Here is a 21,462-nt window from a genome sequence, read left to right as displayed (position 1 = left end):
GGGTGATGGATCTGGGGTCTTCAAACAGCCAGTCCTCATCCTCATTCTCATCCTTGTCCTCATCCTTGTCCTTGTTATTGCTCCACTCTTGCCCCTCAGGCTCCACCTCAGTCATCCTCCACCTCCTGCTTCACTTCTAGTGTCAGTACTCACCTTGAGGGCTGAGAGGACCATCAAGGGTCCTGCAGCAGTTGTGCCAGCACTGCCTCAGTTTCCCTGCCTGGAGAGCCAGAGCAGAGCCCAGGCATAAGGCAAAGGGAGAGTGAGGGGGACTTGGCCATGAACACAGCACCATGGGGATATGACAGGAGTCTCCTCCCCATCTCACCTCCCTGGGGTCATGGCCTGTCAGCGAGGCAGAGTCCATCCCCAGGCAGCACCTTTTCAGCCCATGCCATGAGCTTTCCTGACACATCCCTCATCACCATTTCAGCCAAGAGCATTTTTCTCTCCTGCTGGGAACTGTTAATGATAAAATCAAAGCAAACATTGCCGTGAGTGGCTCCGGTACCCATTTGATAAGCTCCTCGGGGACAGACCTCCACTTAAGCTCAGTTCTGCATCTGTCAGCTCCGTGGGGGGCATGCTTTCTCCCAGCTCCCTTTCAGCTCCCGGTGAGCTCCATGGATGCGGTGTAAGCAGGGATGCAGGCAGAGGATGGGGTCAGCTACATGCCAGGTGGCAGATCCCCCTGAGTGCCCTTTCCACACCTGGCTGTGGCATCCATCAGGAGGGAGAGCCCATTGGCAGCCATGCATGGAGGTAGTGCTTCCCTGCATTGCATGTGCTTCGGGAAATTACAACAACTCTGCTCCAAGAAGGGCTGCTCTTCGGAGGGCTGATGCAGGTGAAGCCCCTGCTGGATCTATAGGGAGCTGCCACATACATCCAAGCAGATGCCGCAGTGCTGTGGTGGTGCCATCAGCCAGCCTGCCATGGCCCGGCCAGCTCACATGCACAGGCACCCTGGGAAAAGCAGATGGAGGAATAAAGGGAAACTTTCCGTTCCAGTGCCCCTGAAAGGACATTATAATTTTCCTTCCTTGTGTCATCCTGCTTGCCTGGTTATGTGGCGTTAAATTAGGCTTCTGGTTTGGTTACGGCTCATTACAGGCTTGCATGTGGCTTTGTTGCAGCTTGCTCAGAAGCACTGAAGGAGCTGAGCCAGTGTGAAAGTCAAGGTTTTAGGGACAGCTCGGTGACTAGGAGCTGAGCCTTGCCTGTGGCTGGTGACTTCAGCAAGGCTCAGACATGGTCCCCTTGACCTGGAGTTACTACCTGGAGGGCATCAGTCACAGGGACCCTCCCTGACCCTACCAGTGGGGAGATCAAAGGGCTTGGGATGGAAATACATTGATGGGACATGGCTTCAGTATCTCCTTTTCCTAGCTGAGCAAAGCAGTTGCCTCTTTGGCCTGTCCCAAGGACCTGTGTATAGAGCTAATGTGTGACGCAGGGTGCCAAAGGGAGTGTTTTGAATGCTGTCAGACAGCAAAGCAGCTTTTCTGCAGAAATAGCTAAGTCCTGAAATACCCTGAGCAGCTGTGTTTATCCCAACACTCTCACTCAGAGAGATGCTCAGCTGTGACGTGAGCCGTTAGTACAAACATCGCTCCCACTGCCCAGGCCAGAGCCACAAAGGGCATTGCTCACTTAGTGGCATTAATACAAACCAGCACTGTCCCAGCATGCAATTGATGGACTCGGTAAATGAAAACAACTTTGGCTTGACCCCAGTGCTCAGGCAAGGACTGAGGCTGTCTTCTTGAGAGCAGAGGGGTTTCCAGGTTTCCCTGCTCACCCCCCAGGGCTGTTTTCATCCCAGCCTTTCCCTCTGGCAGTCAAAGAAACCTCTGCTCTGTCGGGGCTGTGCTGAGCTGGGATGAGGGAGAAGCCCAGGGATCCCCTGAGGAATTATTTCCCAGTAGTCATCACCTTCAGTAATGCCCGTGTTTTCTGGAGAAACACAGCAAGATTCCTGCAGCCCTACAAGCTTCTCTTTGTTGCGCCCCCATGTTTCTTTCCAGCACTGAAGGAAAGGTGTGTGTTTGTATTTGCTATGCCTGGGGCCATTAGAGGAGCTGATTCAGCAGAAGGATTGATCTTTTCTGAGCAGGGAGAGAAGAAAGCCAGCATCCTCCTTGCTCAGATGCTGAGTGCTGCTCCCGTGGCCTTCCGAGAGCATCCCCGTGTAGAAGCTGTGCTTGGATGCCAGGAGGAGCCAGCACAGCAGCTTTCTGCAGGCTAGCTCCAAGTCTAGTGGCTGGTGCCCCTGCCACCACCTTTCTCAAGCCCACCTGCCAGGCTGGGCATCAGCGCTCCTGCTCACCTGTGCTTTGCATCTGCTTTCTGGGGTGCCCAGAGCCATGCTGGGCATGGAGGAGCTTCACAGCTCCAAGACAGGGACCCTCCGAAATCTGGAGGGAAGGCAAGAGCCAGCAGGTTGGCAAAGGGAAAGGCTGTGAGTGGAAGGCAGCACTGAGTGACAGGATGTGGCAACTGGGTGGATGCTGCTTTGGAGGAACCCCATGGGGTAGATGCTGGGCTTCATGAGGGCTTGGTGGGCTGAATGCAGGCTGGAAAAAAATTCCTCTGCTGCAGCTGTGTCTGCCATATGTACTTGGAGAGCCCAAACATGGTTATCACTTTCCCAAAGCTACTGAGCTCCCATGAGAGCAACACACTGATGCTGCAGCCCACAGCTGCGGGGGGACACACTTTACCCAAAGCATTGGGTAGCACTGGTACCCTTAGCAGAGATATCATCCCCCACCAGGCCTGGAAGCTCCTGCTGCTTCCAAGCAAGTGAGGACTGAGCTGGACAGGCATATTTCCCTCATGCAACATTTCTCCCAAGATGCTGGCTGTTTGCTCTAGCACCCAGGGTGGGAGCCGTTCTGTGGGCTTGGGACAGGTGCTGGGGAACTGTGGGAAGGGCTTGTCCTCCCTGCCCACGGTGGGGCACACATCGGGATTGGCACAGTGGTGTGCAGTGAGGCACAGGGCTGTCCTGTGGGATGCTCAGGGGGTGCCCAGAGGCAAGAGAGCCTCAAGGAGGAGCTAACAGCTCATCTGGGAGCCCTGACTCACTTCTGCCCCCCAGGTTAGGGGCTCTCAGCACCCCCCTGCCCTCCTGGGAAAAGCCATTTGTGTGCAAAAGGGCTGATCCCCACTGCTATGGCTGCCTCTGCCCAGGAGCGCCGGCGTGGGATGGGCATTGTGGGACCATTTTGGGAAGGTTGGGACATCTGCATTGCCGTCACTGCCCTAAGAGCTGTGCATGCCTGGCACCTCCCTGGGGTGGGGGGGAGAAGCTGTGGGTCTTAGAGGGTAGTCTAGTCCTATGGGGCTGAGAAGGGCTGGAAGGAGAGAGGCTGAAGATGGTTTGTTTTGCTGTGGATCAACAGATCCGCTCCCATCCCCACCCAAACCTTTCCCTAGTACCCTTCCCCACCCCATGGGGGCTTTTACACATCTCGTGGCACTCGGGCTTGAAATATGGGGACAGGCAGGTGCATTTCCCTGTGGATCAGCCCCCAGCAAGGGCTGAGAGCTGCCACACAGCAGCCCTCCCTGAGCTGGACCCTTCCCCATCCCTCTGGTCCTCCCTGCTCACAGTTCTGCCCCACTTGCTTTCTTTACAGGAGAAGAAAGGCCAGGAGGTTAAGAAGGGCCCTGAGGTAGAAATTGCAAAGCTGGACAAGCTGCTTAACTTGGTGAGAGATCTGGAGAGCAAGGCAGGCAAGTGAGCGGGAAGGAATGATGGCGCTGCCAGGGGACGCTGGCCGAACAAGCCCGGCTTTGATCAGCAGCTGCTTGGCATGCAAGCCATGGGCCTTGTGCCGCCCGCTCTTTGCATAGCGGGAACGCTTCGCCTCTGTGCCTGGACAAATAAACGGAGGTGCTGCGAGAGCTGTGTTGTGCAGTCGTGTCAGGGGTCAGGCGGAGCTCACCGCGCTTGGTCCCCCAGAGCAGCACAGCCCTTAGCTCCTCCCCACCCTTGGCTGGGGCTGGGTGAGAGTCCCATGGAGGGCAGGTGAGGGCTGGTCCCCCCAGCCACAGGGAGGCCTCAGGGCTACAGCTTCGTGGCAGCCAGTCCCACTGTGAGTGGTGGCCAAAGAGACTGATCACTGAGCTGCAGCCCTACAGCCATTTGGTGGGGTCAGCCACACATGGCCCCCTTGATTTTGAGGTGGTAGCCTAAGCCAAAGGGTGGCTGGGGACCTGGCCTGGACTTCTGTGGCTGTGGGAGAGGGACGTGCCATCACTCCAGCCAGCATATCACAGTAGCTGGCAGCCACCAGCTTCAGGATGCTCACAGCTCCCCTCTCCGCAGCGGGGCTCAGCACGGGGCTCGGCTGCCTCTCCCCAGCTGGTAGCTGCAGGAACGGCTGTGTGCTGGGGTTTGCAGAGCCTTCGCACAGCTCCAGCACTTTTCAGCAGAGGGATTAGCTGCCACAGCAGGAGCCACGGTGGCCTTGATGCATGCCGATGAGCAGGGATGGGCTGTCACCGCTGGAGCCCTGTGCCCAGCTGCCAGGACCGGGGACCAAAGCTGCTCAGTCCACTGGGCAGGGGTGGTGGCAGAGCTCCTCCATGCACTCAGCCGGCCTGTGTCCCCTGCAAGCATCACTGTAACTTAAAGCCACAGCCTGGAACCTCTCCAGTGTCTCTAGCACCTGGGCTGGGGGCTGCTCCCTGCTGACAGCTGCATGCCCCCAGCCCAGACAGACATTCTGTGGGCATGAAATATCCAGCCAGGTTTCCCACCCAGCACCTAAAAACCACAAATGGATGTAGACATGAGCCCTTCTTTGTGGCCACCACCCAGAAAACCACCCACAGTCCTGCAGGGACACTGGCCACCAGCCCTGGGGCAGACTTTCCTCACCCTGCAGATTGGCAGGACATGCCGCCTCCTCCAAATTTTTCAGGCGCTGGGCAGAGGTCAGAGACACCGCCTCGTTCCTACTATTAGTTTATTAGTCTAGTAAAAATGCTGCAAAGGGATGCGTTAGCTATGCCTGACATGGGGAGGAACCACAGGGTCTGCCAGGCCTGGCCAAGCCTATGCAGGCACCCTGGCTGGCACCCTTCCCAGCACAACGCACCTTTCTGTCCCCTTATGGCAGTGGTTGTGCCAGTGGGGACCTCAGCTATTGCTCTGCTCTAGGATGGGCAGGGCAGAGCCCTCCAAAACACACAGCACCTGCAGGCAGCTGCCAGGCCTGGGGACAAACCAGACCACCAGCATCCCTTCCTGCAGAGCCACAGTGGTCCCTGGGGAGTGATGGGGCTGGGAGACCCTTCAATGCTGATAAGGGAAGATGCTTATCTTCCCATATCTCCCACCTCCCCAGCAAAAAGCCATCCCAGGCTGCTCTCAGCAGGGATGGGGATGCCAATGAGAGCATGTCTGCTGCCCGTGGACAGGTCAGATCCCACCAGCTGGCCTTGGCTGGGAGCAGGCAGGAGAGCAGGCAGGGTTGCACACCCATCAAGGAGGGCAGTTAGCCTGTTGGTGTTGGTGCTAATGCTGGAGGGGACTGACAGACAGACTGGGGACGAATGGAAAGGCCATGCAGACCCTCTTGTGGCTCATTAAACTGGCTGCTGGGGCAGACAGGCACCAAAAGCCCTCCTGAAGCTGGGGGCACACGGCACCCTGGGGCCACCCCCAGACACCCAGGCCAGTAACACCCTGCTCGGCCAGCGGGGCCAGAGCTGCGGGGGTCCCACCAGGGGCACTGCACCATGGGGCAGCCAGCCTGCTCAGGGACAGATGCCTGTGCCAGCCTTGCTGCCTCCCCTCTCCGATTCCCAATCCAGCCCCACTCGGGCGCGTGACACGGTGGTCACTGGCCTGGGCCACGAGCGCCAGGGAGGAGCCCATGGGCTGTCCCCATACACGGGGTGCCCTTGAGGGCAGGGCTCCTGCTGTGCTCGCTGGCTGCTGGGACAGGCAGGGTTGTCCCTGTAGCACATCCCCAGCCACTGTCTCTCTATCCCCATAATCACTGTGGGCATCTGCAGGGACTTCCCACACCGAAACCACCCAGGTGAAGGGCTGTGGCCCATGTCATGGCCCCTGTGAGCAGCTCAGCATCCCCTCTGCACTCATCATGCGCAGTCCAGCACCTCAGTCCCAGTGCCAGCATCCGCACTGGTGCGACTCCTTTGGCACAGCTGGGTACTCAAGTCCTCAGGCAGCTCAGGGCTGCAGCAGGTACTTCTCTTCGTTCCTTGCTTCATCCATATCAGAAGCTGGGCTCTTCTTGGGGCATGAGGGGGTCCTGCAGGCCTTGCAGAGGATGAGGAAGAGGATGAGGATAAGCAACGCAATGACACAGTTAAAAGAAATTGCCACGACAGCTCCAGTGGAGAGAGCAGACCCCATTGCCACTGTCCCTCAGGAAAAAGCGGGGCCCACAGCTTGGCCCCACACTTGGGATGCCAGTGCAGGGATTGAGCACGCAGCCTTCACCTGCTGGCATTGGCAGGGGACAAAGGGGATGGTGGCAGTGCTGGCAGTGGGATGGAGACGGGGCCAGGCAGGCGGCAGGATGGTGTCACCCTGTTTGTGAGTTTGGCTGCTCACAGCTTCTCTGTGGTGCTGGGAAGGCTCGATCAGAGCTTTCTCTTGGTTTCCACCTCCTCTGGCAGGGCAGAAGACACGGGGACCCCCCCTCCTCCCTCCAGCACCTGGAAGGGAGAAAGTCAGCATCACCACGGGCACAGGCTGCCCCAGCTCCTCGGGGTGGGCTGTGAGGGTGCCGGCAGGCAGCGACCTCGGGGCCCAAGGGGCTCCGCTGGGGCTTGGCGGGACCTGTCCTTCCAGCTGCGGTCTGGGGGACCTTTCCGGCATCCCACACCGCGGCTGTGGCCCCCGGACCCCTGTGAGGGCCACCATGCTGGAAGCGTCCACAGCGGGAGTGGCGTCGCCCCAGCCCAGCCCAAACCCCGCTCCCCGGAGCACCCGCGGTGCCTCTGGGCGGCCTCGGCCCAGCTCCAGCCCCCTCGCCGCCCGCCCTTCCTGCCGCCTGGATCCCGCCGTGAGTCCCGCTCGCTAAAGCGGGGCGGGCAGCTGGCCAGGCAGCGTGCGGGGCGCCGGGGCAGCCCCCCTTGTGCTTTTTGCCCGGGTGGGGCAAAGCCCCGGTGCCGGGGGTCCCCGGTGCCCCGATCCCCCGCGCCGCCGAGGAGCGGGACAGGCGCGGAGCCGCCGGCCCGCAGCGGGAAACCGGGCAGCAACAGGTCCCGCCGAACCCGCCCTCGCGCCGCGGGGCCCCGGCCCCCTGCGACCTACCTGCCCCCGCTCCGCTCCGCCCCGGGAGCCACCGGGACACCGCCGGCGGGCGGGCGGGCGGGCGGCGCTGCCGGGGCCGGCGCGGAGCGGAGGTCCCGGGGCGAGGTCCCGACGCGGGGCGGCGTGCGGGCGCCGGGCCCCGGTGCGCGGTGGCGGTGCGGAGCGGAGCGGCCCGCCGGTGCGCGGTGGCGGAGGCGGTGCGGAGGACCCCGGTCGCGGTCCCGCCGCGGGCCGCTCGGTGGGTGCCGCAGCCCCGCGCGCTGCACGCTCCCTCCCGCCGGCACTGGGGGGCGGGGCCTAATCGTGTCCCGCCCCCGCCCCGCCCCCACCATTGGTGGCCGCCCCCTGCCGTTCGTGCACCATTGGACGAGCACTCGGCTCAGGGCCCGCCCCGCCTCGGCCGGCGCCCACGTGAGCGGCGCGGGACGCCGCCGGGCAGCGCGCGCTCTGCCGGCCCGGCCCGGCCCGGCCCGACCCCTCTCCCGCCCCCCCGCCCCGCCCCCGCGGCCCGGCCCGGCGCGCCCTGCCCCGCCCTGCCCCGCCCTGCCCCGCCCCGCCGTTCCGTCCGGCTGCTGTGCTTGCCCTCCTGCGCTACCCGACCCGTCCCGCCCGCGCTGCTGGGCCTGCCCTCTGGCCTGCGCTGCCCGGCTTCCGTGGCCCACACGGGCCCTGCCTGCCCTGCCCAGCCCGGGGGCCGCTGCCTGGCACTCCCTGCCGCTGCCTGCCCCGCCCCGTACACACGTGTGCACACGTTTGTACACGCACGTGCACCCTGGCCCCGTGCACACCGGGGCGTGAGGACAGTGGCGATGGAGTGGCCAGGGCTGGGCTGGGGGCCTGGCTGGGGCACGGGGGCAGCAGGCAGGCGGGGTGATCACAGGCACCACCACCGTCCGTGGAGGCAGGGAAACGGGATGGACACTGGTCACTTAGGGACATCCAGCGCCCTGGGAATCTGGGCAGTGGTGGCCTCATGGGCACAGCTGGCTTCTCCCTGTCCTGTGCGGTGGGAAACTGAGGCACGCGGCAGCCCGTCCCCTGGTGCCGGCGTGCCACAGCCCTGCTGAGCCGTGACTGCCAGGGACAAGAGCCAGAGATGCGCTGCTGTGGGGTCACTCAGAAGGGGGGATGCGCCTGATGAAGGACACAGCTGACGCACCCAGGGGAGATCTGGCTGGGGGCACACAGGGGGCTCTCCCCAGCGCCGTGGAGGGGTCCCACCTGCAGCTATTCTGAAAGCCACGGCCAGGCCATGCGTCCATCTGGTGGCACAGACACACGGCAGTGACACAGCGGGGATCTGCTGCAGCCTCTTGGGGCACAGGGAGCCCCATACGGTGTGTCACACCAGGGGAAAGAAGCAGCTGGATGAAGAACAGGTGAAGAGCAGATTCCTCAGAGAGCTGGGACCTCTCCTTGGCTGCTCGAGGGCTCGGGGGTACGATGGGTGGCTGCTCTCTCTCTGGCCACTGGGAAGGAAAGCTCTGGGTGCTGCCAGGTGCCACAGCAGCCAGCAGAGCTGCCACAGCGAGCCGAGGGTAACTTTCAAACAGCAAAACAAAAATAAAAATCACTTTGCAGCTTTGATGAGAAGGCATTAAACATGCCACCACGAGGGAGGATTACACAGGCTGATTGAGAATCTAGCTCTCCACTAAGAGGGTGTTTTTAAGTGTAAACAAACACAAACACATTGCCAGTTACAATGTCAGAAGCCATCTGATCAGTCGTCCAAGCATCTTTCCTTGGTGTTTATCGCTAATCTGCCAATTAGTCAAGACAAGCAGTCTCCACCTTAAACGGAAGAGAGAAAGCAGCTGCGAACAGCACTGAGGTAAATCATCCTAACTCTGCCGTGTTCCCGGGTTTCACCTGCACTGGCACAGCAAAGAAGTCCGGGCATTTCCTCAAGCACTTCATTAGCTCCAGGGACAATGCTGGGGCAGAGTGCAAGAGACTCCCAGCAGAAGGGGAGGAGGAGGCATGTACACCTGGCACCAACCTGGCTCACGCTGGGCACTTGGCCAGTGAGAAAACTCATGATGGTGTAAAGTGAGCGCCTGTGTGCAATGCAGGTGCATGAAGTCTTGCCTGTGAAGGCATTGGGTCACACGGGTAACGCACCGTGGCTCTTCTGCTCCCCTGGTTTAGGCAAAAATCTCTTCTTTAATACTTGTATTGTTTCCCATTGACTTGACAAAGCAGACGTCAGGTCCAGCTGGAGCTCGCCAACACAGGCAGTGACCCGGGAAGAGCGGGCAGGACAGGCAGCACCTGGAACACAGTGTGAGCAGGGGTTGTTCTGGCAAGAGCTCAGCCTGTCACAGGGAACAACACTTTTCCTCCTGCCCAGTGCTACCTGCCAGAGTTGTTCCAGAAGTGAAACCACTGGGGAAGAAAAGATGCTGCTCCTTTGCCTCACCCAGCAGAGTTTGGGCCGAGTCTTTTTGAGACTACAGTTCTAGTTGGTTTAAAGGAACAACAAAAAATTAGCAAAAAAGCTTCCCATAAAAAAACCCCAACCTGGATATTAAAGGTGAACGCTGAAGGCACGATGAAAACCTCACCCCCTCACATCATGGTCCATTCACCATCATGAGAGTGACAAACGCGGAGCAGCAGGTCCCCTCTCGCTCAAAGAGCACGTTTCAGCTGGCAGCCGCAGCCCCACCAACAACGCTTACAGGGTGACCTCCAGTGGGATGAGGAAGACATGACAAAGTTCATGTTGCGTGAAGAGGAAACTTTATTTTAAAACACATCTCTGTGCATTGTAATGGAGCAGAAAGGGGCAAGAACAGGGCCCTTTGGAGCTTACCATTACCACAATCCCAGGGCCCTTGCACAACTACAGGATTTCAGGCTGGTTACAAGTTGACTCCTGCCACTTTGGCAGAGGTAAGTGTAACTGTCAGCTCCACCAAGGGGAAAGGAGGACAGAAAGGGCACTACATGCACACAATCGCAGATGGAGTTGTATCCCTGCAGTCCAACAATCAAACTGCCTGACAGGTTCAGCAGATGGGACTCTGAAGCACAGAAGTAGCCAACCCAGCCCCATGCCCGCTCACAAGAGCTCTGGTGATGCAGGTGGCAGCCAGGAGAATCCACATCTCCCCTCTGTACCACAGCAAGTCACCTCCACCCACCACCACAAAAGCAGCCTGGCACGCACACCTGCTGCCTGGGCTGCTGTACCACCCCAAGCAGCTGAAACTGCATTCAGTGAGCGGCCGTTTGCCGCAGCTCACTGACAAGACGCAAACAGTTCTTGGTCAAGCAGAGGTGACTCGTGTCCTCCCCGAACCACATGTGAAGGAGCACAGCCTGGCAGCCTTTGACAAGGGAACTTGCCAAAACACAGTTTCAGACAGTTACAGCCACATCCATTTTCACACAGTTAACTTCTCCTGCCCTCCCCTGCAAGCCCCTGTGTTCAGCAACAGCTTCCCAGCTACAGCAGCTGGCTTGTTTCTGTAACTCCCCCAAATTACACCCAAACGCAGTGCCAGTATCTCAGGACTTAGCGCAGGACTCCCCAGGCGCTCCTCCAGCAGACTGAGGGTGCCTTCCTGTGCTGCCAGCTCCCTGGCCTCCACGCTGCTTCCTCTTCATCTGGCCTTGGGACTCAGCTTGAAGCGTCTCAATCCAGAAGGCGTCAAAAGAGCCTGGAGCCTGGTATCCTGGCTCCTGAGGATCGAGGGCATCTTTGCTGAGTAGGACACATATGGCAGGAATGTTTCTCTTCACTGTCAAGGCATCGAGGCCTGCCTCAGGCACAATGGGTTCCCAGATCTCTTCAATCTGTTTGAAGAGCACTTTGGTGATCTGGTGCAGCTCTTTGAGCCTTCGTTTCATGATTTCCACGCAGGTAATGGTCTTGCTGACAGCCTTGCCTGAGCCAGTGAAAAGAATCTGTCTCACAGAGTCCAGCTCCATCTTGCTGATGGCATAGCCCATCAGATTTCTGATTTTGCTCCCATCCTTCACTTTCATTTCAATAATATCAGGGGGCAGGTTGGTGAAAGGCTGAGGGCAAGGCTTCTCTACAATTTTGGTCTTCTTATAGTTCTCCATTCTGCAGCGCTGGAAAGGAGAATGGATCCGTTAATACAAACTCCCACTATAATTGCTGCGCAAAGAAACTCTCACCACCATTAGCTACAATCCTTCCTCTAAAGGGCACTCTGAGCCATCAGTCAGGGATCCTGAAAAGCCAAGAGTGTCCTCCATGCTGAGGAGTCACTTGTACCCAGTCTTCCTCAGCATGTACCCACAGCACAAACACTGCCAAAAGGCAGCCTGGGCCCCAACAGGCAGGCGGTGAAAGGAACAAAGTTGGTATTGTGGGCCTAAGCAGGATGAAGTGAAAAATACAGGCAGTATCTCAGGGGAAAACAGAGAAGAAATAAGTGAGTTGAGGTTACTGGGAACAGAAGCCAGGGGAATACCAACCACAGCTGCACCCCATGAGCCACACCAGAACATGCACACAATGAACCCAGGCACAGCTCACCTGCAGCAGCTCGCTTATGTTATAGAAACAGGGTAGCAGGGCTCTGAGCCCCATGACTGGCCAGCCTAAGTGAAAGGCCAGGGACCGGACATTTAAAACAGTGCATGTCACAGAGCGGCAAGCCAGAGGTTGCAAGCAGGAGACACGTGGCCAGCAAGCAGCAGAACAACAGAAAGGCACATGATAAAACAAAAAAAAGGTTCTCTGAGGAAACACAAAAGACAGAGAGGTCCAGTCTCACAGCTCCCCTCTCTACCAAGGCAGGGTTCCTCTACTGGCATCCCGATGGAGATCTGCCTAATCCGCATAGGGCGCTGCCCTCCCCACGGCAGGAAGCCCAAGCATGCAGCATTAAGGCTTTGTTATCTGAAGGCTCATGAACTCTGTTTCACCCAGAGCCAGCACCTTGTACCAAATCCCCTGTGGAAACAGGGCAGGTCAGTGTTTCCTCTCTATACCTCTGAAGCACATGCCCTCCACGAGGCCCTCACCCACAGCACAGCAGCAGGTCACCATCGGTACCTGGGGGCCCAGCACGTACCCGGCTATGCTGGGGAAGAGCAGTACCAGACACTGCAACAGGCGCTAGGGACACCGCTGCTATGGAGGATGGGGTTGCAAACTGTCAGAGAGAATGGTAGGGAAGGTCACACTCCCTGCAGTACTAGCTCGGAAGGCCAAGCCACTGCTGGGGGGCTGCGACCAGTGCGGGTGCGAGGGTTCGCCAAAGCCACTGCTTTGGCGAAGTGAGGGCAGACGAGTCTGGTATCACAGGGCCCCGGGCAAGGCCAGGCCGCTGCGACAAGGAACGCCCGCCGGTGGGAGGCCAACCGGGAGGCCGGGGGAGCAGGGACGCCAGCTGGCTTCCACAGGGGCCTGAGGGGAGGCCAGGCCGCTGCTACGGGGAGGGATGAGGCGGACGGGGGAAAGCAACAGGCCCCACTGCGAGGGTCTGCGGGGAAGCCAGGTGCCGCTGCAGGCGCCCAGGAGGAGGCCGGGCTGCACTACAGGGGCCCACAGAGAAGCCAGATGCCCTACAGGATCCCAGGAGGAGGCCGGGCCTCGATAGAGCAGGGTGGGGGTGCGGGATCGGCTCTCACCTGCGCCGCCTCAGCGAGCCCCTCGCCACAAGATGGCGGCCGGCACGGGGCGCGCGCAAGCGCTAGGGCGGGCGGAAGAAGGGGGGCGGAGCTCGCGCCCCACCTTCTGCCTACGTCACCGTTCCGGGGCGGGGCGCTGGGCGCGGCCACGCCCCTCCCGCCGCGGCCGAGGCCCGAGCGAGCGCTCCCGCCCCGGGGGCAGCGGGGCGCAGCTGGCGGCGGCGCCGCACCGTGCCGTCCCGCTCCCGGTATGGTCACTCCCTGCTCCCGCTTGCTCCGGGCACGGCGGCTGCCCGCTTTGCGCACCCGCGGCGGGGGCGCCTGCGAGCGCGCCTGGCCTGGCTGAAGCAGCCCAAAGCACAGCCCGTTATCCCAGCCGGAGGAAGGTCGGGTCCCAGCGCAGGGCTAGGGGCAGCACCGCTTCACGGGCACCCGGGGGTCCCCGGGGGGGGGGCTTTCGGCAGGCCTGCAGCCCCGCCGCGGTGCGCTCAGGTGTGAGCTCGCTGGCCAGGTGAGGGCGCAGGGACAGCCAAGCTTCTCCCAACATCCCTGCTGGAGCCTGCCCCATTGCTGCCAGCTCCCAGGTCACACACGGCTGGTCCGTGTCTTGCCGAGCAGAAGGGCTTGGGACCCTTCCAAAAGCAAGACCTCGGAACTCTGCAAGACCTTTGTGCCAGGAGAAACTCCAGGCTGTGGCCAGATCAGGCAAGGCACAGTTCCCACCGCTCCCCGGAGGGGAAGCAGCCGGCCAAGGGCTCTCGCTTGCAGCAGACACTCGGGTGTGCAGAGGCAGGATAAGGGTGAGAGCCGCTGTCTCCTCTCAGTGCAGAGATGGGGGAACAGCCTGTGGGAAAAGCCCCACCAGGCCACAGTCCTCACCAGAATGGGAAGAACGAGCCAGGAGAGCATGTGCCGCCGCCTGGGGAAGGCGGTGGGACTGAAAGGGGCTTGCGGGCCTTGGCTCACAGGCTGCCAGGAGGCATCTGCACTTCCCCACCTGGGGAAAACCACACGGGAGGGACAGTGCAAGGAGTCCTTGTACCCAAGAACAAAAAGACAACCCAGTTAGCATTTCAGGACTTTACTATGGTCCACAGTAAGAGCAGAAAGGGATTTTTAAGTATGTCACAAACCAAAATGTATTTCAGGGAAGTGCAAGATTTGCAAACAGTAGCATATTAAAAAGGAAGTAGTGTGGCTTCAATATGGGGCCAACACAGCCCAGCAGTGGACGCAGGGTGCCCCCCCAAGAGCCTGTGATATCACTTGCAGCATGCTCGCACCAACTGGGAAGATGCTAAGACAGCAGGGTGCAAGCTGTGCTTCAGCCTCTCCAGAGACCCAAGGCTAGCAGGGTCCCCAGGTTCTCCACACTCCCAGCTCTCCTATCACTCTGCTGCAGGTTTCTCTTCCTTGGCTGTTTCCAGCCGTGTCAATATTTCATTCCACTGGACAAACTGCTTGGAGAGAAGCAGGGTCTGGACATGACTCTTAAGGAAAGAGATGTGGAAACTTCAGGGAAGAAACCAGGGTCAGAGTACCCTGACAGCCCAACAGCACTGTTAAGAATCCAAAATCCTTGGGAGAGGAAAAGGCCTGGGGCATCAGGCTGTAGAAGCCCGCACAGACTCAAACCATCCAGGTGCTGACCCACTGCAGAGCACCAAATACTGTTGGGAGTCCAAAAGGCACTTTCTGAACACTGTACAGCACTGCATTTAAGGGGCTTCCTTGAGCAAAGCTGCTCTACCCACTTGTGGTTTTAGGACATGTCTCAGCACTGGGATCATACACAGCCAGGATGCGCCGCTGTTTGGCTCAGGCAGATTACAGGGACCACCATTCACCTGACAGAGATGCCAGTGTCCAACTGGCCAGTGACAGCTCTGCACCAGCATGCAGGCTACGCTACTTCTTCACACTGAGCCACACTGTGAATAAATCCAGTGCAGGGGCTCTGGCTCACAGGTGGCACCCTACCCTTCCCGTCTCAGGGACGGGCAGTTCTGACCCTTGGCTCTACTAAAAGTATGGCAGGGACACAAGTGTCACGTCAGAAGCAGCACTAGCTGTTAAACCCAGGGCTGGGGATTCAACAGTATGTGATGGGGGAACGCACCCCAGGAGACAGGTGAGCAGTTCAGCTGTGTCAGACCCCAGACTCAAAGGATACCATTTTGTTGTAGTCTTCAAGGAGAATCTTGACATCATCAGTGAGATCATGACACTGTTCCTGTAAAAAGGGGAGCCACAGTGAGTGAGCAAGAAATAAGTTGAAGCACACCTGTCCTCCCAGTCCCTGACAGCATGGGGGGAAGTTCATCCAAGGCCAGTACTGAGATCAGGGCTCAGACCCTGGCCACTCACTGCAGCTGGAAGGGTCTCAACAGTGAAGAGAAAGGTTACAAACACCTATGCTGATGAAGCGCTAAAGTCCCTGGGCTTGCACTACTGCCTGCCTCTCCTCAGCACCCATGCTTTGCTTGCCCCAGAACCGAAACTCAAAGCAAAATGCTGAAAGGGGTCATTAGACACTTCCCAGGCTGCTCGCTGCCTGCTCCAGAAGCACTCAAATGGGGAAAGAAAGGGTGAAGTGACAAGATGACAGCATCAACAGCTTTCCAGAGACTAAGGACACTGGAAGAGTGCAATGCCTGACCTCAGCGCCCCACTAATAGTGGGAACACCAGCTGGTTAAACCCTCCACTGCTTATTAAGTGTCACTCAAACCTCTGTTTTGAGCAGGGTTATGGTAAGCAAAGCTTTTTTTTCAGTCAGACTCAACTATCAGAAATCCTGGCTACTTCCTCTGCCAAGTGCTTAAACTCCTTTAAGATTGCAGTATGAATATCCTGTGATTGAAAGAACGTGCTGTAAATGAGCCTGCAAATACAGTGGTGTCAGTACAGCCACTAACCCATAGTTCCTCCTCCCTGCTAGTCAAGACTGTCAAGAGTATTCACACTACCTGCTGCTGTATGTGGATTTGAGAGAGTCGCTGTAGTTTGGTAGCATGGTCAGGAACCGCTGAAAGCAAAGAAGAGAAATCTATTTCATTTGTGTTACAGCACATGGCATTAGTTCCCAAACTAAAGACCATTCCTTCTGCACAAGCACATCACAGCAGAACTCCACTCACTGAGTGGTAGTGCCATACACACAAACACACCTTCCATACCATAAAAAAACCCTTAGCTACCCTGTACATTAAATACCAAGTTTACTTGCTGACTGCTTCTAGATGGCATGAGTTAGGGGATGCCTGCAGCGAGAGTTAGTCAAGAACTATATCAGAGAAAACCACTTGGATTAATGTTATGATTAGCAATTAAAAAGGCATCTCTACCTACACCAGGAACAAGGGATATTCTGGACGTAAAAGAGCTCAAAGGCAGGAATGGCATGCCAGTCTCCATTGTCTCTGCCAAGCTGCTGTCTGTAACCTAGTTCCTGAAATATTCTATCACCTCCTTGACCTTGCACGGGACATGAGAGCAGCATGAGGGAGGAGCAGACGTACCACTAAGTTTGTACATCCTTTACTCACACCACGTTTTGTGTGCTTAGCTATCCTCTCCTCTAGTCTGAGGCTCAAGAAAAAAAAAAAAAAAAAAAAAAAAAAAAGAGCATAGACAACAGCTTGTGGGGTGGCATTTCCACCTCAAACTTGCAGAAGAACATGCGTACCTTGGATGCTGGCACTGTCCAAGATGGGCTGGAGGTTCTTCACCTGCTCCAGAAGAGCTGCTCGGGAATTAATAACCTGCTTGTCTGGTTGGGGAGAGACAAGAAGCAACACTGGTAAATACAAGACTCTGCTTTGGCTTTTCAGCAGTACTGGTGAGGTACCTCTCCGAGCTGATCTAGCTATACAGAAAGGGTTTGTTTATAATCTTGTTTAGCCTTTTGCGTGGCTCATCCCTGGATCTTGTTTCTCACCAGTTTAAGGCAGGAGAATCTCCACCAAGTTTCATTCACAGACTATACCAACAAAAGGCTGAAACAAATTCTTCGGGGCAAAAGAGGACAAGGCTAGAAGGTATTTAAAATACATCCAAAGGTCTTCCATTTCTGTCACAGACCTGACAGTATTCAGAAGCAGGGTGACGAAAACTGTTCTAGCTCCAGTTTTTCTTTTAAACCTTTTATTAATTCAGGGTTAAACTGCTCAATACTAAAAAGATGTGCACGGATGTACACAAGTGAGCACTATGGGTGACAGACATCCTTGCAGAAACCATCTCTCCGATGGCTCTAAAGAGAGTGCCTTGCCAGATCCTTACAAGTGAAGAAAAGAAATCCATTCCAATTCAGCTTAGGTAAAAGACAACTTTTGCAGTGCTAAACAAACTCCTGTCTCCTCTCATTTCATGCCATACCTGCCAAGATGAACTGCAGCTTCATGGCATCTGGAACAGCCATCCTATCAATGTACTGAGGGTCAATATATTTTATTACATCTTCAACTAGAGTGAAAAACAGTAGCAGAGATGTTATTGCATTTACAACTGCAATTTTCCCCCATGCCATACATGAGGTTACTTTGTAAACGCTCCCCACGTAGAGTAATTTTTTTCAGATTCATTAATTACTATAGCAGTTGAAAATATGTGACTTTGGAGCACTGTGACCAAGAACTAACAGTTCAAGCCAAATAACTGCTTTGTTATGGACAACTGCAACACTTGCTTTTTGTTTGGATAATGTTATTAAAAGGTGAGTGAAACCTGCTTCTTCCTGTTCTCAAAAAAAACCAACCAGCCAATAGCCCTCCATCCTGGTTATTAAAATCATCTACAAATACATGGTTTGCATTTTTATACTGAATGGCCACCTCAGCCTTGGACCACAATGCCATTCCTTACACAGCCTGCTCCTTCTGCTATATTAGACAGCAAAACTTGGCCAAGAGACAGCTTTGCAGGACAAAGCACTGCTCCGGTGTCTGCTCCCGATATCCCCCAGTTTGGAGGCAGCTCTCCAGATCCATCCACCAGTGCCTGTCTGTGATTTTTATTGCTCTCACCACACAGACAGGGGAAAGCTGCTCTAGCATGCCCGAGAAGTCCAAGCATGCAAGAAGTCATTTCAGGACCTCATGCTCTAACAACTTTCAAGGGCTACATTTCAGGCAGAGCAAACCACTGCACCAATAAAGGCAGACATCAAGCAAACAACATGTTGCAGCAGCCCGCTTCCCACCCCCAAGAGTTGAGTGGGAGAATCATAAGCAGAAAGACCTCACTCGGTTACTTATTGCTCTGAAAAATATGCAAAACAAGAGTCCAAAATCAAAGGGGGTCACACGGGGACAGGGAGGGGAAGTGGGCGGAAGGCATTTTTGTTTAGAGAAACGAAACGCCACACAGCGGTTTTGAACTCCCTCAGCCCCTCCGATTCCTCCCGGTGCCCCCTCCCCGAGGCCACCCACTTTTCTTAAACAGGATTTTGATCCTCTCCCTCTTGCCGGTGATATTGCTCAGCGCCATCTGCACCTTCCCCACCTCGTCCGCCACCTGCAGAGGCACACAGGAAGAGGACGGGCCTGTCAGCCCCCGCCAGGCCCGGGCCTGGGCCGAGCCCCGAGGGGTGGCCGGGCCGGGCCCAAGGGCGGGTAGAGCCGTCCCCTGGACGCTGCGGGGCCCCCCCCAGCACCTTGCACGGCCCGCAGGCCCCGACGCCGACCCGCTGCTCCAGCTCCTCCAGCCGCCACTGCATCCGCTGCAGCTCCACCGCCCCTGCCGCCATCTTGCCGCCGGCCGGAAAAAGGAGCGCGCACTTCCGCCCCGCCCCTGCCCGTTGCCATGGCGGCGCGTTGCCAGGGGCCGCCGTTGCCGTGGAGACGGGGCTCGCCGGGCCGGGAAGGGGTGATGGAGCCGGGAGGATGGGATGGAGGGGGGCGGCTCCCGGGGGTCGGGGCGGGAGGTGCGAAGCCGCCGTCAGAGGCGAGGAGGGGAGGCTGCAGCCGGTCGATGGTGATTTGCACTGCAGAGGGAGGTGTGCAGGCCTCCTGCCACCCGGGCGGTCGATCGCCGCTTCATTCCGGCATGCTCCTCCAGGAAAGAGGTGCTCGGATATATTAAAAGAAATTGATACAGCGATCTATGGGCCGTGTGGATGCGGGGCCTTTGAAATCCAGGAGGCTGCCGCAGGCTTTCCCCCAGGCCTCAGCCTGCCCGGGTTCACCTTTCTTCTATCGACGGCTGCAGGTGACATTGACTAAAAAGTGAGGCACTAATGGATGCAGCAGCCAGCCCCTGCCTCACCACGGCCTGCAGCCGGCACTTGCAATTACAAGGCTCTCTCAAAGGGATGAGATGAATTCATGGTAGCAGCATCCACCACTTTCTGTCACCAACGAGTGGTTTAGGCTAAGTTGCTTAAAGAGTCACCATCAAAGGTACGAGCAAAATAGTTTTAATAGGAATTTGTGGCAGCACAACTTCACAAAGTTTCATGGCAAGGTTCACTTTGTTACTTACTGTACAGATAAATCACACAAAGAATCAGAATTAAACTGGAATGTTTTACACAGAGACTAAAATTGTAAAAGGGTAAGAGAGACCCTCCTGTTGACTCACGAGTTCAGAGTGGACCTCCTTACTTTCTAAACTCTGAATAGAGCTTAGGTGTGGCTAGATCCAGACTTGGTCAATGGTTAATTTCTAAAGGATATAAGGAATATGCACAGTTTAACGCTGATCATAGGATTTTAACAGGTCTTAATGGTTGAGTAATTTATCATTTACAAAGTGAATCAAATAGGATTTATTAAATTATAGAAATGACTTAACTATGGATTCAAAATGGTAGTACTTACACTATACTTATTAGGAAGTACCTGAATCATGTATACAGACACAAACAGATGTACAGAGATGTATGGACAAAGGTACATATCTATTAAAAGTTCCTCTCAGGTTCAGTGAAATACTCAGGCTAAATGCCTTTTCACTAATCAGTGGGTGAAGGGTTGAGGCTTGAGAAGCAGGAAAAACAGCCCAGGTCCTGTTGTCAGTTTTCAGCAATAGTCTGCCTCATATCTCAGACTTGGGAGTCTGTGAACCCTGAAAGGCATCCCACTCAGAGGGAAATAGTGTTTGCAGCCTGCTGTGGCCCAGCAGATCTCAAAGGGCCTCACTTAGGGCCTTGGTTTTTGTGGTTGTTTGTTGGGTTTTTTTTAGATTTGTTTGTGATCAGTAATATTCCATCCGGGCCACAATCTGTGTTGTTTATTAATGGATTTTTTTCTGAACATTCTATTGACAGTGTTATCTTACCACTTGGAGACATAATAAAGTGTTCCTAGACTTGTTAATGATATGGTCCAGATAAGGAATGCTCCAAGGCTAGCAGGTGGTATTGTGCAGATAAGGGATGTTTCTGCGGCAGCCAGTGCCATTTCCCGTCTCAACTGTGCATGAGTTGCTAGTACAGTCAAGTGACACTTCACTGCTTAACTGCACAGAGGTAAGGCCTAATGAGGGTTCCTGAGATCATAAAGCAGCCCAAGGAGGGTGCAAGATACACCACCACAATTTTCATACTACAGAGGGAGACGTTCAGGAGTCTTCAGAGCACCTTGTGATGTTCCTTGCACCCCGTTGTTCAACCTGCCACTGTCGTGTTGTGCCTATGCAACCTCAGCTCTGCCAGAGCTGTCCCAAGCTGGAGGGCAGTCTGTGTTCCCCACAGGCTGTGTGAGCATGGGGCTGGGTGTTGCACTGCCACATCCTAGGCACCAGGGAACACCCAGTCAAGGTCCCAAGACAGGTTCTTAGGTCAAAACCATCTCTTAATAGTGAGTACTTTGTTAATGTGGCTGTCAATGCAGGCTGGATAGCTTTGGGGATCTTCACAGTGCACTTTACTGAGAGCAAAACCCACTATGGCCTGAAAGAGCTTTGTCCTTCCTGATGTGTTCCTATAGGGAGTTGTGTCAGACTGCCAGGTTGTAGGAGAAATCTGAAGTGTGGCTCAGGGCCCCAGCAACTCTTATGGCCCACCAGATCTCCCTAGAGGAGCTGTGCAGAGCAGTCGGGCAGGAGGAGCAGGCTGAGTCTCTGTGTGCTCTGTCTTTTTTCCCAGTGATTGATATCTGGGCTGTGGAAGAGATATCTTCAGAGGGGAAGGACTGAACTTTGTTCTACAAAGGTGACAAATAGGAATATCTTCATTAGCAGAAGTGGCTAGGGACTGCAGAAAGGGCTAGGGACTGTGCACAAAGTGCTGGTCTGTGTTTAGAGGGTACTGGCTCTACCGTGGCCTGTGCCCAGCATGATAGGTGATGCCCATCAATATACAAATGCCTGTGCTAGAGGGTTACAGATCACCTACTTCCCCAAGGTGAGAAATTCAGGCAGTCCTGGGACTCAGGCACTGGGGGGGTTTGGGATTGGCAGACATCCACCACTTAGAGTCCCATCCATCCTGTGAGACTTGGAACACAGCTGAAGCCACAGCACTGGCTGCCCATAGCCCAGCACAGTGCACAGTGAATTTGGCCCCCACTCCTTGCAGCTGAGAGGAGGCCGTCGACCCTA

At 56.3% G+C, this 21,462-nt stretch overlaps 4 protein-coding genes across 8 annotated transcripts in view; 1 reads left to right on the top strand and 3 right to left on the bottom strand.

Moving 5' to 3' along the window:
* Nucleotides 1–3,945, top strand: part of DNAI1 (dynein axonemal intermediate chain 1) — a 150,915-nt gene extending 146,970 nt beyond the window's left edge. For all 3 annotated transcript variants that reach the window (XM_056323884.1, XM_056323883.1, XM_056323882.1), the window contains one exon: nucleotides 3,645–3,945. In XM_056323884.1, coding sequence (XP_056179859.1) covers nucleotides 3,645–3,749 — 105 coding nt within the window. In that variant the 3' untranslated portion in view covers nucleotides 3,750–3,945. The remainder of the gene's footprint in view (nucleotides 1–3,644) is intronic.
* Nucleotides 3,946–4,962: 1,017 nt separating this feature from the next.
* ENHO (energy homeostasis associated) lies at nucleotides 4,963–7,608 on the bottom strand. Its single transcript, XM_056323918.1, has 2 exons — nucleotides 7,304–7,608; nucleotides 4,963–6,702 (listed from the first exon to the last, which is right to left on the bottom strand). Exon 2 carries the CDS (start codon nucleotides 6,395–6,397, stop codon nucleotides 6,212–6,214), a length of 186 nt encoding a protein of 61 aa, XP_056179893.1. The 5' UTR covers nucleotides 6,398–6,702; nucleotides 7,304–7,608; the 3' UTR covers nucleotides 4,963–6,211.
* Nucleotides 7,609–10,031: 2,423 nt separating this feature from the next.
* Nucleotides 10,032–13,062, bottom strand: RPP25L (ribonuclease P/MRP subunit p25 like). 2 transcript variants are annotated; one of them, XM_056323914.1, is made up of 2 exons: nucleotides 12,920–13,062; nucleotides 10,032–11,389 (listed from the first exon to the last, which is right to left on the bottom strand). In XM_056323914.1, exon 2 carries the CDS (start codon nucleotides 11,378–11,380, stop codon nucleotides 10,820–10,822), a length of 561 nt encoding a protein of 186 aa, XP_056179889.1. In that variant the 5' UTR covers nucleotides 11,381–11,389; nucleotides 12,920–13,062; the 3' UTR covers nucleotides 10,032–10,819. The 2 variants fall into 2 exon arrangements, with proteins under 2 accessions (XP_056179889.1, XP_056179890.1); XM_056323915.1 differs by lacking the exon at nucleotides 12,920–13,062 and adding an exon at nucleotides 12,361–12,425.
* A 922-nt stretch (nucleotides 13,063–13,984) lies between these two features.
* DCTN3 (dynactin subunit 3) lies at nucleotides 13,985–18,699 on the bottom strand. 2 transcript variants are annotated; one of them, XM_056323916.1, is made up of 7 exons: nucleotides 18,575–18,699; nucleotides 18,351–18,435; nucleotides 17,299–17,385; nucleotides 16,607–16,690; nucleotides 15,888–15,946; nucleotides 15,093–15,152; nucleotides 13,985–14,397 (listed from the first exon to the last, which is right to left on the bottom strand). In XM_056323916.1, exons 1-7 carry the CDS (start codon nucleotides 18,665–18,667, stop codon nucleotides 14,308–14,310), a joined length of 558 nt encoding a protein of 185 aa, XP_056179891.1. In that variant the 5' UTR covers nucleotides 18,668–18,699; the 3' UTR covers nucleotides 13,985–14,307. The 2 variants fall into 2 exon arrangements, with proteins under 2 accessions (XP_056179891.1, XP_056179892.1); XM_056323917.1 differs by lacking the exon at nucleotides 17,299–17,385 and having other exon boundaries at nucleotides 18,575–18,692.
* Nucleotides 18,700–21,462: the final 2,763 nt, after the last annotated feature.

The sequence above is a fragment of the Falco biarmicus genome, chromosome Z (genome assembly GCF_023638135.1).
Source record: "Falco biarmicus isolate bFalBia1 chromosome Z, bFalBia1.pri, whole genome shotgun sequence".
In the NCBI taxonomy this organism is placed as follows: Eukaryota; Metazoa; Chordata; class Aves; order Falconiformes; family Falconidae; genus Falco; species Falco biarmicus.
The sequence above is the reverse complement of the archived record's forward strand: the minus strand, read 5'-3'. Positions and strand labels throughout refer to the sequence as shown.

Bases quoted from the DNA above. Each gene is read 5' to 3' on its own strand.
- ENHO (XM_056323918.1), bottom strand. From the start codon at position 6,397: ATGGGGTCTGCTCTCTCCACTGGAGCTGTCGTGGCAATTTCTTTTAAC.
- RPP25L (XM_056323914.1), bottom strand. From the start codon at position 11,380: ATGGAGAACTATAAGAAGACCAAAATTGTAGAGAAGCCTTGCCCTCAG.
- DCTN3 (XM_056323916.1), bottom strand. From the start codon at position 18,667: ATGGCGGCAGGGGCGGTGGAGCTGCAGCGGATGCAGTGGCGGCTGGAG. The intron at 16,691-17,298 runs GTATGGCATGAA...CTCCCCAACCAG, and splicing joins GCTGCAGTTCATCTTGGCAG to ACAAGCAGGTTATTAATTCC. The intron at 15,153-15,887 runs GTAGTGTGAATA...CCCTTTTTACAG, and splicing joins AAATCCACATACAGCAGCAG to GAACAGTGTCATGATCTCAC.